Source organism: Budorcas taxicolor, chromosome 3 (genome assembly GCF_023091745.1).
Source record: "Budorcas taxicolor isolate Tak-1 chromosome 3, Takin1.1, whole genome shotgun sequence".
NCBI classification, from domain to species: Eukaryota; Metazoa; Chordata; class Mammalia; order Artiodactyla; family Bovidae; genus Budorcas; species Budorcas taxicolor.
This window is the reverse complement of record NC_068912.1, coordinates 120,342,906-120,359,643: the sequence shown is the minus strand read 5'-3', so window position 1 is coordinate 120,359,643 and position 16,738 is coordinate 120,342,906. Positions and strand designations below refer to the sequence as shown.

At 63.6% G+C, this 16,738-nt stretch overlaps 1 protein-coding gene across 1 annotated transcript in view; it reads right to left on the bottom strand.

Annotated features, from left to right (window-relative positions):
• CROCC2 (ciliary rootlet coiled-coil, rootletin family member 2) overlaps window positions 1–1,541 on the bottom strand; it is a 62,870-nt gene extending 61,329 nt beyond the window's left edge. Inside the window, 3 exon segments of the mRNA XM_052638107.1 lie at window positions 236–386; window positions 648–706; window positions 1,124–1,541. Of these exon segments, the coding sequence (XP_052494067.1) occupies window positions 236–386; window positions 648–706; window positions 1,124–1,541 (628 nt within the window).
• Window positions 1,542–16,738: the final 15,197 nt, after the last annotated feature.

The window sequence follows — 16,738 nt, the reverse complement described above, 5'->3', positions numbered from 1 at the left end:
GTCACAAACAGAAACGCACGCTGGGTGGGGACGGTCTCCGCGGCTCAGGGGTGAGCACGCTGTGCGATCAGCTTCTAGCTCCGTGGGTGACCCCGTGGGAGGGTGTGGGTCTCACCCTAGCACAGGGCAGTGACGGGCCCGGAGGGGCCAGCCAGGCCAGGGCACGGGGCGGGGAGGGCCCCCCGGGGCTGGACTCCCACCGCCCTCCCTGCCGCTCCCCTGGGGCGCCCCTCACCTTGGGGAGGCCCCTCAGCCAGGCTGTCAGCCACAATCTCACGGATGCGGGCAGGCACGGGGGTGGGGGAGGCCCGCCAGCGCCCCCCGTGCACAGTTAGTGCCCGGTCTTCTCTGCTGGCCGTGGGGCTCAGGACGGTGTCCTCCAGCCTCTGAAAGACACGCGCCGAGAGACCCCTGGGGCCGGCAGGTCCCGGCACCGCTGCCTACCCCCCATGAGTCCACTGGAGCCGGGGCGGGGGCACCACCCCACCCTGGGGAGGACTAGGCGAGGCCGAGGTCCCCCGAGGCCACCTGTGAAGGGGGCGGGCATCCTGACCATCCCGGGGCTGCTCCGAGCTCAGGTGAGGAAGGGAGAGCGGTCAGGGAGCTCCTAACCCAGGCTCTGCGCACCTCTGTGGGGCTTCCCTGACCTGCAGGAGTGCGTGCTCCTCCGGCCCGGGGCCCGGGGTGGCCCGGGGCTCCCGCACCCCTGCAGGCGCAGCAGCAGGGTCAGCCTGTGGCCAGGCCAGCCCCCAGTCCGGCAGCCTGTCCACCTGGCTCTGGGTCTCTCCGGGGACGCTGGGAGGCAGAGCCCTCGCCTTTGGCGCCCCTGGAGCAGGTGTTCCCCTGGTTTTCACAGTGGGGGTTGGCAGGGAGGGGCCTAAACCCCACCCAGTGGGCTTAGAGCCCTGTGGACAAGAGGGGCTGGCAACTGGTAGCAGGACCAGGTTGCACCCACATGGCTTCCTGGAGGACGAGGCCGGCCGCCCTGTCTGCGGGGAGGGGCCACGGGGGCCCAGGGACGGGCGGGGCAGGACTGAGGCAGGGCAGTGAGCACACAGAGGGCACGGCCCCTGGCCTGGCCCTCCAGAGCAGGTGAGCGGTGGTGGAACCACTCCGAACAGGCCTGGGAGCAGTAGCAGACCCGGGTCCCCCGGGGGCTGGTCCCAGGCTCCCAGGCTCCGGCTGGCACTTGGCCTCGGCCCTGTGGGTTCCTGGCTGCAGGAAGGTGTCCCGCCAGGGGGCCTGGATACTCTCCAGGGCCCAGGGCAGGGCAGGGCCTTTGCGCTGGGGCTGATCTCAGCCCGGACTACGGGGAGGACGTGTGAACGCAGGGGCCGAGGCAGCCAATTCTGAAGCGGCGTGGGCGCTCCGGCCGTGAGCGCACGACGAGAGGGATTGCCCGGGGTCGGGACGTGCCCAGCTGCCCACCGGATGTGGCGTTCGCCATGAGGTTCAGGCCACAAGTTCGGGCTGAGGGAGGAACTGGCGGTGGATGTCTGCTCCGGGGGCTCCAGAGCCACAGACCAGGGTCCCCTCACCATCCCCGAGGGCCCAGCACCCTGTCCTATGGTGTACGGAGACCCTCACCTGGAACTCCCCCCAAGGGTCCCTCCCCCCCGTCCAGGGCGTGGTGCGTGACCGCTGCACAGCCTCTACCTGCCTGTCCTCACCCCCTCTGCCTTCCCTGAAGACCCTCGTGAGGCCGAGACCCTCACCTGGCTCTGATCTCGGGCCAGGCTGCGGGGACGGAAGGCTTCCTGGGCTCAGCCCTGCCCTCCCGCCATGCCAGGCACAAGCTCAGCCTGATCCGCGGGCCTGGGACCCAAACCGCGCCTCTTCTGCTCAAATCTGCCTGGACGGAAGGCCTTCACTTCCATGTCAGTTCCAGAGGGGCCGGGAGTCACTCCAGGATCCAAGCTCGTGCATGACCCCTGAGAGATCCTGCCCTGCCCGAAGCAGCTCAGAGAGGCGCAGAGAGTGAGCCAACCCTGCTACCCGGCCGCGGAGGGAGACCGCGGAGCGAGGACCGCGGAGCGAGGATCCGGGAGCGAGGACCCGGGAGCGAGGACCGCGGAGTGAGGACCGCGGAGCGAGGACCGCGGAATGAGGACCGCAGAGCGAGGACCCGGGAGCGAGGACCCCGGAATGAGGAGCCGGGAGCGAGGACTGCGGAGTGAAGACCCGGGAGCGAGGACCGCGGAGGGAGACCGCGGAGCGAGGACCGCGGAGCGAGGACCCCGGAGTGAGGACCCCGGAGTGAGGACCCTGGAATGAGGACCGCGGAGTGAGGAGCCGGGAGCGAGGACCGCGGAGTGAGGACCGCGGAGGGAGACCGCGGAGTGAGACCGCGGGAGCGAGGACCGCGGAGTGAGGGCCGCGGAGTGAGGACCGCGGAGGGAGACCGCGGAGTGAGACCGCGGGAGCGAGGACCGCGGAGTGAGGGCCGCGGAGTGAGGGCCGCGGAGTGAGGACCGCGGAGGGAGACCGCGGAGTGAGACCGCGGGAGCGAGGACCGCGGAGTGAGGACTGCGGAGTGAGACCGCGGGAGCGAGGACCCCGGAATGAGGAGCCAGGAGCGAGGACCGCGGAGCGAGACCGCGGGAGCGAGGACACCGGAATGAGGAGCCGGGAGCGAGGAGCCGGGAGCGAGGACCGCGGAGTGAGGACCCGGGAGCGAGGACCCCGGAATGAGGAGCCGGGAGCGAGGACCGCGGAGTGAAGACCCGGGAGCGAGGACCGCGGAGGGAGACCGCGGAGCGAGGACCGCGGAGCGAGGACCCCGGAGTGAGGACCCCGGAGTGAGGACCCTGGAATGAGGACCGCGGAGTGAGGAGCCGGGAGCGAGGACCGCGGAGTGAGGACCGCGGAGGGAGACCGCGGAGTGAGACCGCGGGAGCGAGGACCGCGGAGTGAGGGCCGCGGAGTGAGGACCGCGGAGGGAGACCGCGGAGTGAGACCGCGGGAGCGAGGACCGCGGAGTGAGGGCCGCGGAGTGAGGGCCGCGGAGTGAGGACCGCGGAGGGAGACCGCGGAGTGAGACCGCGGGAGCGAGGACCGCGGAGTGAGGACTGCGGAGTGAGACCGCGGGAGCGAGGACCCCGGAATGAGGAGCCAGGAGCGAGGACCGCGGAGCGAGACCGCGGGAGCGAGGACACCGGAATGAGGAGCCGGGAGCGAGGAGCCGGGAGCGAGGACCGCGGAGTGAGGACCCGGGAGCGAGGACCCCGGAATGAGGAGCCGGGAGCGAGGACCGCGGAGTGAGGACCGCGGAATGAGGAGCCGGGAGCGAGGACCGCGGAGTGAGGACCGCGGAATGAGGAGCCGGGAGCGAGGACCGCGGAGCGAGACCGCGGGAGCGAGGACCCCGGAATGAGGAGCCGGGAGCGAGGAGCCGGGAGCGAGGACCGCGGAGTGAGGACCCGGGAGCGAGGACCCCGGAATGAGGAGCCGGGAGCGAGGAGCCGGGAGCGAGGACCGCGGAGTGAGGACCCGGGAGCGAGGACCCCGGAATGAGGAGCCGGGAGCGAGGACCGCGGAGTGAGGACCCCGGAATGAGGAGCCGGGAGCGAGGACCGCGGAGTGAGGAGCCGGGAGCGAGGACCGCGGAGTGAGGAGCCGGGAGCGAGGACCGCGGAGTGAGGAGCCGGGAGCGAGGAGTGAGGACCGCGGAGTGAGGACCCGGGAGCGAGGACCGCGGAGGGAGGACCCGGGAGCGAGGACCGCGGAGTGAGGACCCGGGAGCGAGGACCGCGGAGTGAGGACCGCGGAGGGAGACTGCGGGAGCGAGGACCGCGGAGTGAGGACCCGGGAGCGAGGACCCGGGAGCGAGGACCGCGGAGTGAGGACCCGGGAGCGAGGACCGCGGAGTGAGGACCCGGGAGCGAGGACCGCGGAGTGAGGACCCGGGAGCGAGGAGTGAGGACCGCGGAGTGAGGACCCGGGAGCGAGGACCGCGGAGTGAGGACCCGGGAGCGAGGACCGCGGAGTGAGGACTGCGGAGTGAGACCGCGGGAGCGAGGACCCCGGAATGAGGAGCCAGGAGCGAGGACCGCGGAGCGAGACCGCGGGAGCGAGGACACCGGAATGAGGAGCCGGGAGCGAGGAGCCGGGAGCGAGGACCGCGGAGTGAGGACCCGGGAGCGAGGACCCCGGAATGAGGAGCCGGGAGCGAGGACCGCGGAGTGAGGACCGCGGAATGAGGAGCCGGGAGCGAGGACCGCGGAGTGAGGACCGCGGAATGAGGAGCCGGGAGCGAGGACCGCGGAGCGAGACCGCGGGAGCGAGGACCCCGGAATGAGGAGCCGGGAGCGAGGAGCCGGGAGCGAGGACCGCGGAGTGAGGACCCGGGAGCGAGGACCCCGGAATGAGGAGCCGGGAGCGAGGAGCCGGGAGCGAGGACCGCGGAGTGAGGACCCGGGAGCGAGGACCCCGGAATGAGGAGCCGGGAGCGAGGACCGCGGAGTGAGGACCCCGGAATGAGGAGCCGGGAGCGAGGACCGCGGAGTGAGGAGCCGGGAGCGAGGACCGCGGAGTGAGGAGCCGGGAGCGAGGACCGCGGAGTGAGGAGCCGGGAGCGAGGAGTGAGGACCGCGGAGTGAGGACCCGGGAGCGAGGACCGCGGAGGGAGGACCCGGGAGCGAGGACCGCGGAGTGAGGACCCGGGAGCGAGGACCGCGGAGTGAGGACCGCGGAGGGAGACTGCGGGAGCGAGGACCGCGGAGTGAGGACCCGGGAGCGAGGACCCGGGAGCGAGGACCGCGGAGTGAGGACCCGGGAGCGAGGACCGCGGAGTGAGGACCCGGGAGCGAGGACCGCGGAGTGAGGACCCGGGAGCGAGGAGTGAGGACCGCGGAGTGAGGACCCGGGAGCGAGGACCGCGGAGTGAGGACCCGGGAGCGAGGACCGCGGAGTGAGGACCCGGGAGCGAGGACCGCGGAGTGAGGACCCGGGAGCGAGGACCGCGGAGTGAGGAGCCGGGAGCGAGGACCGCGGAGTGAGGACCCGGGAGCGAGGACCGCGGAGTGAGGACCCGGGAGCGAGGACCGCGGAGTGAGGACCGCGGAGGGAGACCGCGGGAGCGAGGACCGCGGAGTGAGGAGCCGGGAGCGAGGACCGCGGAGTGAGGACCCGGGAGCGAGGACCGCGGAGTGAGGACCCGGGAGCGAGGACCGCGGAGTGAGGAGCCGGGAGCGAGGAGCCCGGAGTGAGGAGCCGGGAGCGAGGAGCCCGGAGTGAGGACCCTGCAGTGAGGACCGTGGAATGAGGACCCCGGAGTGAGGATCCTGGATGAGGATCCTGGAGTGAGGATCTGAGAGTGAGGACCCCGGAGTCAGGAGCCTGGAGTGAGGAGCCGGGAGTGAGGACCCGGGGGTGAGGAGGCAGCTCCCCTTCCCCTGGTGTGGGCAGCTGCCTCCCCTGGGAGGCCTTGGGAGGAACCTTCACTGCACCTCCCTGCAGACCCCTCAGCATGACCGGTGGGTCGTGAGCAGCCTCCCTGAGCTGAGAGAGGGGAGGAGATGCGGGCCGCCCCTTCCGGGCCCAGCCGGGGAGGGGGCGCCAAGACCACCAAGGCCTGCCCGGTCCTCCAGGCAGGCGAGGCTGCAGGCAGGCGCCGAGCCGCGGTCCTCCCTGAGGGGTCACGTCCAGGAAGCCTCCTCCTAGGCCAGGAAGGCCCCGGCCTGAGGCCCCCCTCCCCGCGCCCTCCCTGCGCTAACGGGAAAAAGCCGCGGCACAGGCTTGACTCATTCCTAACAGTTACAGAGGGTCACTTATTAGCCGGGCCGTCCCCGGAGGAGCTGGGGGCGTAATGGGTTCCAGCTGCGGCCGGGTGCCTGCGATGGGCCGAGGCCCAGCTGGAGCCGCTGCGGGGGTGCGCGGAGGGCCTCGGGCCGCCCCCCTCCACCCGGCCCTCCCCTCTCCCACCCCTCCTTCCACCGCCCCTCCCTCCTACCCTGCAGAAACCACCGGGGCGGCGGGGAGGGGCCCGGAGTGGGAGGGGCATCCATCCAGGGCGTGCCCCTGGGCCTGCGCTTGGCTTGGACCCCACGGTCAGCCGCCTCCTTGCCCTCGGGAGACCCCCGCGAGTCCGCCTACAGTTCTGTGGGCCGGGGGCCACCTCCGGGTTTTGGTCTGTCCCCGGGGTAGGCTGTCCTCCTGTGACCTGGAGTGCACTGGGAAAGCTCCAGAAGGCCCCTGGCAGCAATCTCAGCGGTCAGAGGGGACAGCAGGGCTGGGCCTCAGCCTCCCAGAAGACCCCAGACCCGCCGTGGAGCTTGCCCGTGTCCCCAGGGCCTTCTCCCCGTCAGCTCAGCCTGCCTCTGAGGACCTCGGGAGGTCGTAGCCCCCGTGTGACGCCACCAGTGGGAGGCCCAGTGGGCCGGCCACCTCTTGATTCATCACTGCCGCCCTCCACGTGGGGCTGTATGGTTGGGGAGGGCCTCCACCCCGAGGAACGTGGGCTTCCCGGCCGCCCACCCGAGGTCAGGGGGGGCTCCCCTCTAGAGATGGGCGGAGGTCCCTGCTGCGCCGCGGCCAGCTCACTGCCCAGCCCAGGTCTGTCACCTGCCGTCGTGAGCCTTGTGTTCTCAGCTTTGAAAATGGGGGAGGGGGGGTCCCAGGGACCCGGGGGCTGCGGCTCCGTGGAGGGTGGGGGTTGCTTCCCTGGGACCCCATTTTCACAGACTTGAGGGGGCTCGGAGGCAGATCCGCTAAGAACAGAGGGGAGGTCAGGCAGAGCAGGCTCACTGTCCCCCTTGCTGGGCCCAGCCTCGGGCCCCGAGGGGCCCCTCTGAATCGGAGGGCTGCACAGGCACACAGGTCCACAGAGATGGGGGGCACTTGCAAAAGGAGCCCCGCGGCTTCCGGGGGCGGTGAGGCTGCCGCACACCCAGAGCCGGGCTAGGGAGACCCCTGGGTGGGCCAAGGTGGGTCCAGAGGGGCCCAGTGGTGAGGCAGGGAGGGCGGCCAGAAGCCCCGTCCGGTCACCCTGCGAGAGTGGGAGACGGGCGGGGACCTCGGCTCAGCCTGGACACGGGGGCAGCCTCTGGGGCAGGAGCCGGGTGAATGAGGGTGTCCGACGGTGGCTGCCCGGCCTGCCGGCGAGGTTAGCAGCGGCGGAGCTGCAACAGTGCCACCGTGTGGCCGCGAGGGGCGCTGCAGAAGCTGTGGCTGCCCCAGCTCTGGGGAGGAGGCTGGGACCCCCACCCCCCAGAGCAGCGGGAACAGAGGGGCTCCCTTGTCTGTGGACAAAAGGGTGAAGCGAGAAGCGCGGCGCCCCTCGAGGGTTCTCAGCACATTTATATGTGTTGTCTCCACCTGAAAGGGCAGCTCAGGGTCGCGCATCTACAGTGGCAGTGGCGGCGTCAGGACCTGCCCTGGACCCCCCGGCACCTGCCCAGTGGCCAGGAGACAGGACTCCGCAGGCGCGCTGGCCTGGGGTCTCCCCGCCTTGACCGCAGGGGAACAGGGACAGCCTCGGGCCACCCCAGCCTGCTCTCCTTCTCTGCCTCTGCCCCTCCCTCCTCTTCTGCCCCGGGCACTCCCACGGGGCCCGCTGCACCCCAGGGCTGGGCACAACCTGAAGAACACACCCGAGGATGGGGCGTCCAGTCAGAGCCAGCCCCAGATGTCGGCTTGCCCTCTTTCTGTGGCTTGGCCTGCAGCACAGAGGGCCCTGGGCCCGGCTGGCTGCCTGCCAGGCTCCACTTCCTTAGGAGAAAGAGCCTCTCTGTGTCCAGGATAACACCTGGCCCCGCCGTGCCGCGTCTTAGGACCGCCTGGTTCTGGTCTCTGGGGCCCTTGGGCACCACCCCAGGAGCCGAGTCAGTAGTGTGGTCCTCAAGTAGTAACAGTGGGGCAGTCCTTGCCAGGCCTGAAACCAGGCATGGAGAAGGTGGGGGACAGCAGCTCGTTCACCTCTGCACTCGCACCCCGAGCCCCCAGCCCCATCAGCGCTTGGCGCATAAGCAGGCTCGTCGGACACGGCTCAGCACCAGAATGACTGAAAGCCAAGTCCACAGTCTGAATCACTAACTGAAAAATGACTCGGATCAAGGACGATGGGGAGGGCCTGCATCCGGTCGATCTTGTTTGCTCCCATGTTCCTGATGCCCACACAGGCTTCCTGGAGGAGGTGGCATTTGAGTTGGACCTTGAAGGGTGAGTAAGAGTCCACCAGCCAGATGGGGCACCGATCAGGTGTCCGGGAAGAGGCAGAGGCGGCGACATGGGCATCCAGTCTGTGTCTGTGCGGGGCAGGGGGTGGAGGATTCGGGGACACAGGCGAGGTGGCTGGTGGCTCGAACTTCCGCTGAGGACCGTGGGGCCCCATCCTCATTTCTGAGCCAGGAAGGGGGCCGTGGCCTGTCTGATGAGTGCAGGGACCCTGGCTGCCGTCCACGCAAGGCTTGGCCTCACCCTGGCACTCTCAGATCCTCCCGGCTCTTGTCCCATGCATGGGCCCTCTCTTACCCAGACTCTGGGAAGCCCCCAGACCACCCGTCTCAGCCTCATACAGATGGGGACCCTGAGGGAGAGACAGCGGCAGAGCACAGACCCCATCACTGCCCACCCCGGCCCCCCGCTGGCACCGCCTCCCGTCCCCTGGTGCTTTCCCTTCCTCCCCTCCCTCTCAGCACCCCCCAACTTTGGAATCTTAAACCAAAAATGAGACGGAGGGCGCGGGGCGCAGGAGGGGCCGGGAGCCACACTCGCTTTGCAGCACCTACAACAGCCATCAGGCTGTGACGTGCCTGCTGAGGACGGGAGGGCCTCGGGGCGCTGGGCTAGACGGACCGGCACTCGGGAGGTGGGCAGTGGGGCGACCCGCACGGGGCCGGGGCCTCTGCGTCTTCGAGGTCAGCGACAGAGCGCTTTGAAGATGCCTTGGGCTGGAATGACCCTCTGAACAGAGTTGGGCTCTCAGCTACCATCATTTTAAAAACAGTACGCAACCCAGCAGGTCAGATACCCAGGAGCAATTGTAGTAGTAAAGCGTGCCAGGCCTCTCCATTGAGAACTACATTGAGTAAAATTGGCAAAAACAGAAATGGAAGAATGGATTCTGTCTGTGAATTGGAAGACTCGAGCCCCCTCAAATTGATCTATAGATTCAATGAGATCCGAGTCCAAACTCCAGCAACGTTTTTAGCTTGTAGAAATTAGCAAACTGATTCGAAAATGCATGTGGGAAAGTGTGAAAGTGTTAGTCACTCAGTTGTGCCCGACTCTTCACTATCCCATGGACTGTAGCCCTCCAGGTTCCTCTGCTCTTGGGATTTCTCAGGCCAGAATACTGGAGTGAGTAGCCAGTATTGGAGAAATTAACGGATTGATTTGAAAATTCTTATGGAAGAGGCAAGATTATGGAGGGAGTCGGGAAGAAGAACAAAGCTTGGGCTCCCAGACGTGGAGCCGTGGCACGGATCCACAGCGACGAGGGTAGGGTGGCGCTGGTGTGAGGACCCCCTGACCGGTGGGAGAGTGTGAATGCAAACTAGCACAACGCACATGAACAGCCGTGTGCACACGCTGGTGGTGACGGGTGACACGCAGGGCCTTGGAAGATGACGTGAGTTTCGAAGTGGAGCCAGGTTGCCTGGCTATTCACATAGAAGGGAATGCATGGTGGGCCCCACCTCATGCCACGCAGAGGTGGGTTCCAGACATTGAGGGTCTAACCGTAAATGTAACACAATGAAACTTTTAAGAGAAATCGTGAAAGAATGCGACCTTGGAGTAGGCCCAGTGTGTTTCTTCAATAGGTCATGCGCAGCACTGACCTTAGGGGAAAATGGCAGGTGGTGCCTGTTGACGCTAAGAACTGCTGCTCAGAAGCACCGTCAGGAGGGCCAAAGGCGCCCAGGAGACGTTTGCAGTGCACGCATTCAATAAAGGGCCGCCCCTAGGTTACGCAGTCAGACCCAGATCAGTGATAAGAAGTGAAGGCGCCCCAGGGCACAGCTGGGCACAATGTAGAGCAGGCACCTCACAGAGGGCGATGTCCACGGGGCCAGGAAGCCAGGAAATGCGCTCAGTTCCACTAGTCGCTGGGTAAGTGGCGACCAGAGCCGTAACGCGACACCCCTGTGAGCGCGTGTGTGCTGAGCCGCTCAGTCGTGTCTGACTCGTTGTGACCCCATGGACTGCAGCCCGCCAGGCTCCTCTACCCTTGGGATTCTCCAGGCAAGGATACTGGAGTGGGTTGCCGTGCCCTCCTCCAGGGGATCTTCCCGACCCAGGGATCGAACCCAGGTCTCCCACGGCTCCTGCACTGCAGGCGGATTCTTTACCCTTGAGCCACCGGCGAAGCCCCGTGATATCGCTGTGTGTTCACCGTAATGGCTGAATAGGAAAACGATAGGAAATGCCAAGTGCTGGGGAGGATGCTAAGCTGTGCACTCAGGATGCCTGTACGTTTTTGTGTGCATGCAGCACTCCAACCAGAGCTAAAGAGAATATCCAGTGAGTTTTCATCTCAGAGGCTGGTGTCCAGAATACGGGCCCCTGCTCTCACCGCTACTTTGCAGACAATGACTTTCCCAACCGGCCACCTGTCCACCACGCCCACCCACCCGCTCAACTGCCTACCACCATTTGTCTGACCGTACCCACACGACTATCCCTTTATTCCTTTGTCTGCTAATCCTGAGCTCAGCAGACTCCATCTGCAGGCCAGACTCAGGCCTGCCACTTGTTCATAAGTAAAGCTTTCTGGGAAAATCACCCCACCTATTTGCACACACGCTGTCCATGGCTGTCTTCATGCTCCAACGTCAGAGGTGAGCTGTTGCCACAGAAACCTCATGATTTCCAAAGCCTAGCTCCCTTTGGCTGCTCCTGCGCCTTCGCAGCCTGGCAGTCTCGGTTGCTGGCCCTGACCTTGGGTGTGAGGTAGCTCCTCTCGGCCGCGCTTCCTGTGCTTCCAATATGCTAGAGAGCGGGGTGTGGCGGGGGGGAGGGAATTGCTTTGTAAAATGCTCCTGTGCGGAGTGGAGGATGCCTCCGTGATGTGGGGTCCAGCCCCATGGCCGTCACCTGCCAGCCTTGGTTCCCCCTTCCCTCAAGGAAATTCCTACCTCACTAGTGGTGAGTTGGGGGACATGGGGTCCAGGTGATGAGAACTATATGGCTACAGGACTGGAAAAGGTCAGTTTTCATTCCAATCCCAAAGAAAGGCAATGCCAAAGAATGTTCAAACTACTGCACAATTGCACTCATTTCACACACTAGCAAAGTAATGCTCAAAATCTGTCAAGCTAGGCTTCAACAGATATTCAAGCTGGATTTAGAAAAGGCAGACGAACCAAAGATCAAATTGCTAGCATCCATTGGGTCATAGAAAAAGCAAGGGAATTCCAGAAAAACACCTACTGCTTCACTGACTATGCTAAAGCCTTTGATTGTGTGGATCACAACAAACTGTGGAAAACTCTTGGAGAGATGGGAATATCAGGCCCACCTGACCTGCCTCCTGAGAAACCTGTATGCAGGTCAAGAAGCACCAGTTAGAACTGAGCATGGAACAACAGACTGGTTCCAGATCGGGAAAGGAGTCCGTCAGGGCTGTATATTGTCACCCTGCGTATTGAACTTCAATGCAGAGTACATCATGAGAAACGCTGGACTGGAAGAAACACAAGCTGGAATCAAGATTTCCGGGAGAAATATCAGCAACCTTAGATATGCAGATGATACCACTCTAACGGCAGAAAGCGAAGAGGAACTAAAGAGCTTCTTGATGAGGGTGAAAGAGGAGAGTGAAAAAGTTGGCTTAAAACTCAATATTCAAAAAACCAAGATCATGGCATCTGGGCCCATCACTTCATGGCAAATAGAAGGGGAAACAGTGGAAATAGTGGCAGACTATATTCTTGGGCTCCAAAATCACTGCAGACGGTGACTGAAGCCATGGAATTAAAGATGCTTGGTCCTTGGAAGAAAAGCTATGCCAAACCTAGACAGCATATTAAAAAGCAGAGACATCACTTTCCCAATAAAGATCAATCTAGTCAAAGCTATGGTTTTTCCAGTAGTCATGTATGTATGTGAGAGTTGGACCATAAAGAAGGCTGAGTGCTGAAGAATTGATTCTTTTGAACTGTGGTGTTAGAGAAGACTCTTGAGAGTCCCTTGGACAGCAAGGAAATCAAAACAGTCCATCCTAAGAGAAATCAGTCCTGAATATTCATTGGAAGCACTGATGATGAAGCTGAAGCTCTAGTACTTTGGCCACCTGTTACAAAGAGCCAACTCTTTGGAGAAGACTTGGTGTTGGGAAAGGTTGGAGGCGGGAGGAGAAGGGGACAACAGAGGATGAGAGGGTTGGATGGCATCACCAACTCAGTAAACAAGAATCTGAGCAAGCTCCAGGAGTTGGTGAAGGACAAGGAAGCCTGGGGTGCTGCAGTCCATGGGGCCACAGAGAGCTGGACGTGACTTAGTGGCTGAACAACAGTAACTAAGTAGGTAAACCAAGCGCAAAGCAACAGATATTGCCTGAGTCCTCCCAGTGAGGCCCTAGAGTCGTGACATCTGCAGTGACAGCAGGCAGGATGGGCCCCGGGTCTGGGGGCGGGTGGGGAGTCAGTGTTAACAGGGGCAGAGTTCAGTCTGGGAGGATGAGGAGCTTCTGGAGACGGTGGCGGTGAAGCTCGCTCAGTGTGCATGGACTTAATGCCACTGAATTGCGCACTTTAAGATGGTGAAAGTGGCCAACTTTATGGATATATAATTTACCACAATTTTTTTTTTTTTTCTGGAGAAGGCAATGGCAACCCACTCCAGTATTCCTGCCTGGAAAATCCCACGGACAGAGGAGCCTGGTGGGCTACAATCCACGGGGTCCCAAAGAGTTGGGCATGAGCATGCACGCACACATATATATAATTTACTACAACTTTTTAAGTAAAAATTTTTTTAAAAAACAAGACTGAATCAATGAGCTAAACACATGTCTCAAAAATTGAGAACAACAATCCAAAGAACTGAAAAGCAAAGGAAGAATAAATACATAAATCAGTGAAACAGAAGACAAACACCATAAGTAGGCCCCGCAGCCACCAGTATCGGCAGTGAAAGCAGTGTCGATAGGGGGTGACTCACGCGTCCGAGCCTGCCGGGGACTCGCTTGAACTTCACCCCAACGTCCTGGGTCCCCGGGGACTCCTGGGTCTCAAAGCCCCCAGTACTGAGGGGTGGGAGATTGCCCTGCCTCGGACTCTCAGGCTTCAGAACGACAGCGAGAGGATGTTAGGAGCAACTTCGGGCAGCAAATTTGAAAACTGACATATAATGGAAAAGTTCTTGGAAAAACACCACGACTCAAAATGTAACACAAAAAGAAAGAGTCTGAACCTTCCTGAAACTTCTGACGGAACTGGGTCTAGAATCACAGCTCTTCCTGCCCAGGGCTCCTCTGCCTGTCGGCCGGCTTTGTCCACCTGCTCTGGTCCAGACCCTCAGAGAGTCCAGCTCTGAGTGTGGGTGAGTGGCTGGAAGGGGCTCAGGGAGAAGCTGGGGTGGGCAGCGGCTCTGGTGGCAGCGAGCGGGGTGTCCAGGGCTCTGGGGGCAGAGGGGCACCTTCAGGCCTCGTCCCATGTGAGCCCCGTCCCGAAGTGGCGCCTCGCCCGGGCCCCGCAGTTTCTGTCTGCAGCCGGAGGGCTGGAGGAGCCATCTCTCCTGCCATCTGTCTGGACGGCCTATCTGGGCACCTTTGGCGCCCGCCCGTCTGCTGGCCCAGGAGTAATTGCCTTGAGATCTCAATCACCGCCATGCAGATGACAGATGCTGGTGGGTGGGCTGTGCACACCTGCGACGGCTCCCCACGGCTTTCAGATGACAGCGTCCCGTGGGCAACGGGGGCTGGGGCAGCCTCGTGCGCCACACACCGCTGCCCACTGCTGGACGTGGGCACCATCCTGTGTTTCTCCCTCAAACCAGCCTGTAGCCACAGCGACTGCAACTCCCAAGTTCTGCTTTCCTGGACTCCCAAGGGGTGATAGGTTCCCCCTCCCAGTGAGGTGCTGCCTGCCTGGGGAATGGGGTGTGAGCCGCCCTCCCTCCCCCGGCCCCGCCCCTGCCTGGCCGCTGGCGCTCAGCACGTCGAGCGCTGGCCTCCCGGGAGCCAGGCAGACGGTCCCACCCAGGGCCGCCGTGTTTGCCTTGTGTGCCACCTGATCCAAACATCCTGCCGTTGCCCCTGCCCGTCCCGGGTGTGCACACATGACCCCACTGTGCGGTCTAATCACCGGCGCAGCTCTGGGCAGTGACTTTCCTGGGGACCCGTCTGCTTGCCTGGGGCTGTGCCACCCCCTACAGCATAGTTCTGAGCTTCTAGTCACTGGGTTAATAAACGGCTGAGTCAGCTGGTTCCCAGGGGTTCACTGGGATCCCTGGGGGTGAGGCAGGGTGGGGATGGGCTGGCTGTGGTGGCTGGAGCCAGGTGACGGCGGGGGTCGGGGTGCGGGGCTCTTAAGGGGCTGCGATGGCAGGGCTGGGCACCGGGCTGCAAGTCTGGAGTGAAGGGGGGACGTCGGGGGTGACGCCCAGATGCTGTGGTTTTTGTCACCCAGGTGGGGGCCATAAAGGAAGACAGAACCAGGACTTCTGGGCCTCACGTAACAGACCCTGGGGCGGACCACACCCATAGCTGGGCCCACAGCTCTCCAGGAAGGCCCACTGACTCCCACACTTTGCCACCAAGGCAGCAGTGAGCCAGACTGTTGGGGTGGGAGGTTCCTCCATCTCCCCCACCCTCAGTGTGCAGGCAGCAGGCCCAGGGCGCAGAGAGGAGGGCTGGCTGCCCAAGTTCACACAGCACAGATCGTGGGGCTGGGCCTAGGCTCAGGTCCCCAGCCTCCAGTTCAGACTCTCCCCAGACTCTGTCCTATTGGAGTCTGCACGTGTGTGCACCTGTGTGTGTGGTCGTGTGTGTGTGCACCTGTGTGTGCGTGCTCGTGTATGTATGCACCTGTGTGTGTGCTCGTGTGTCTGTGTGTGCACCTGTGTGTGGTTGTGTCTGTGTGTGGTCATGTGTGTCTGCACCTGTGTGTGGTCGTGTGTGTGTGTGTGCACCTGTGTGTGGTCGTGTGTGTGTGTGCACCTGTGTATGGTCGTGTGTGTGTGCATCTGTGTGTGTGCTCGTGTGTGTGTATGCACCTGTGTGTGTGCTCGTGTATGTATGCACCTGTGTGTGTGCTCGTGTGTCTGTGTGTGCACCTGTGTGTGGTTGTGTGTGTGCACCTGTGTGTGCTTGTGTCTGTGTGTGCACCTGTGTGTATGCTCGTGTGTGTGTGTGTGCATGTGTGCATGTGTGTGTGTATGTGTGCGCACACTCACTCTATGACCACGCTGTCCACTCTATGTCCACGTGAGCACGTGGAAAGTACCCCTTGCAGCCGGGGAGGTGTGGTCCTTCTGTGCAGGGTCCCTTCCCTCCCAAGGGGCCTTCAGCCCCTGTGCCCAGGAGGGTGCTGGAGGGCGGCCACAGCACTGACCTTGATCACCGCGTCCAGCCCCAGCCGGGACTGCTTGGTGGAGTCCCCGTTGCCTGGTTCACTGGAGGCAGAACTCATCATGGGCTGGTGCACAGGACCCAAGAGAAAGCAGGGGCTCTGCGGCCCGAGACTCTCCTCTCAGGACCCTGGCCAGGCTGGGACCTGTGTTTGAGCACCAGCCCTACACCCCGGCAGCACCTCGCTCCTCTGTCCTGGACGCCCAGGTGCCCCTCTGAGTTGGCAGGACAGTGTGGCTGACTGAACCCATAGGCGTTGCTGCAGCAACCACGACGCGGCGGGCTTGGTTTCCCTGGAAACAGGAGGGCGGCTCTGTTGCCATGGGGACCAAGGAACGCTGTTGTCCGGAAGCCGATTCCCCGGAGACCTGGAGACGCCCTGGGTGACGCTGTCTACCTGAGTGACCACCTGGGGGAGGGGCTGGCCTCTCCCCCAGACCCCCACCCATGCAGGGAAGGACCCTAGCCCTCCTCTGGGCAGTCGCCTGGAAGGAGTTGTGTGCTTGGGGGCCACACAGCAGGTGGGGGAGGTGTGCAGACCCCCGGTCCCTGCTGACTGAGGATCATAAACCATGAGATTTTCCAAGCCTTTGCAAAGGGACTCGAGTTCAGTGGTGCGATGCCTGTAACGGGTGGGCAGACTGAGTCTGCATGGGGACCGGAGAGCCCTGGGTGAGCCTTCTGGAGGCTGGTCCCCTGGAGCCCGGCAGGGGGACCTGCCCCGGGGTCACGCGTGTCCCACTTGCCACAGACAGGCCACCGCTCCCTCCCCCGCACCTTCCCGGGGCCACACAAGCATGGGCAGAAGCTGACCTGTCAGGAGTGGTGATGGGTGAGGCCAGGCGTGGGGGACTCAGGCAGGGGGAGGACGGGGGCTGCAGAGGTGGGTGTGACTGTCTGTGCAGACTACTCGGACGAGTCCAGACCAGACTTCACAGTCAGAAATGAACCCAGCTGGTGAGCCTGGGGGGCTGGGGTGGTTAATGCCCATGCCCCGCCCTGCCCGACACCCACCCTGGCCTGTTCTGCCCCCTTGAAGCCTTGTGGCGGAGCAGAGCACCCAGGGGTCTGCGGTCCTTGCCCCCCTCAGCGTCCTCTCCTCGGAGACGCCTCTCTGGCCCCAGTGGCCATCCCCTCAGGGCTCACACGGGCCTGGTGGGCACCACCCAGGGCTTCCCTGCCCATAGTCCATGCTGTGGCTTCTACCTGGGGCCATCACTAGGCCAG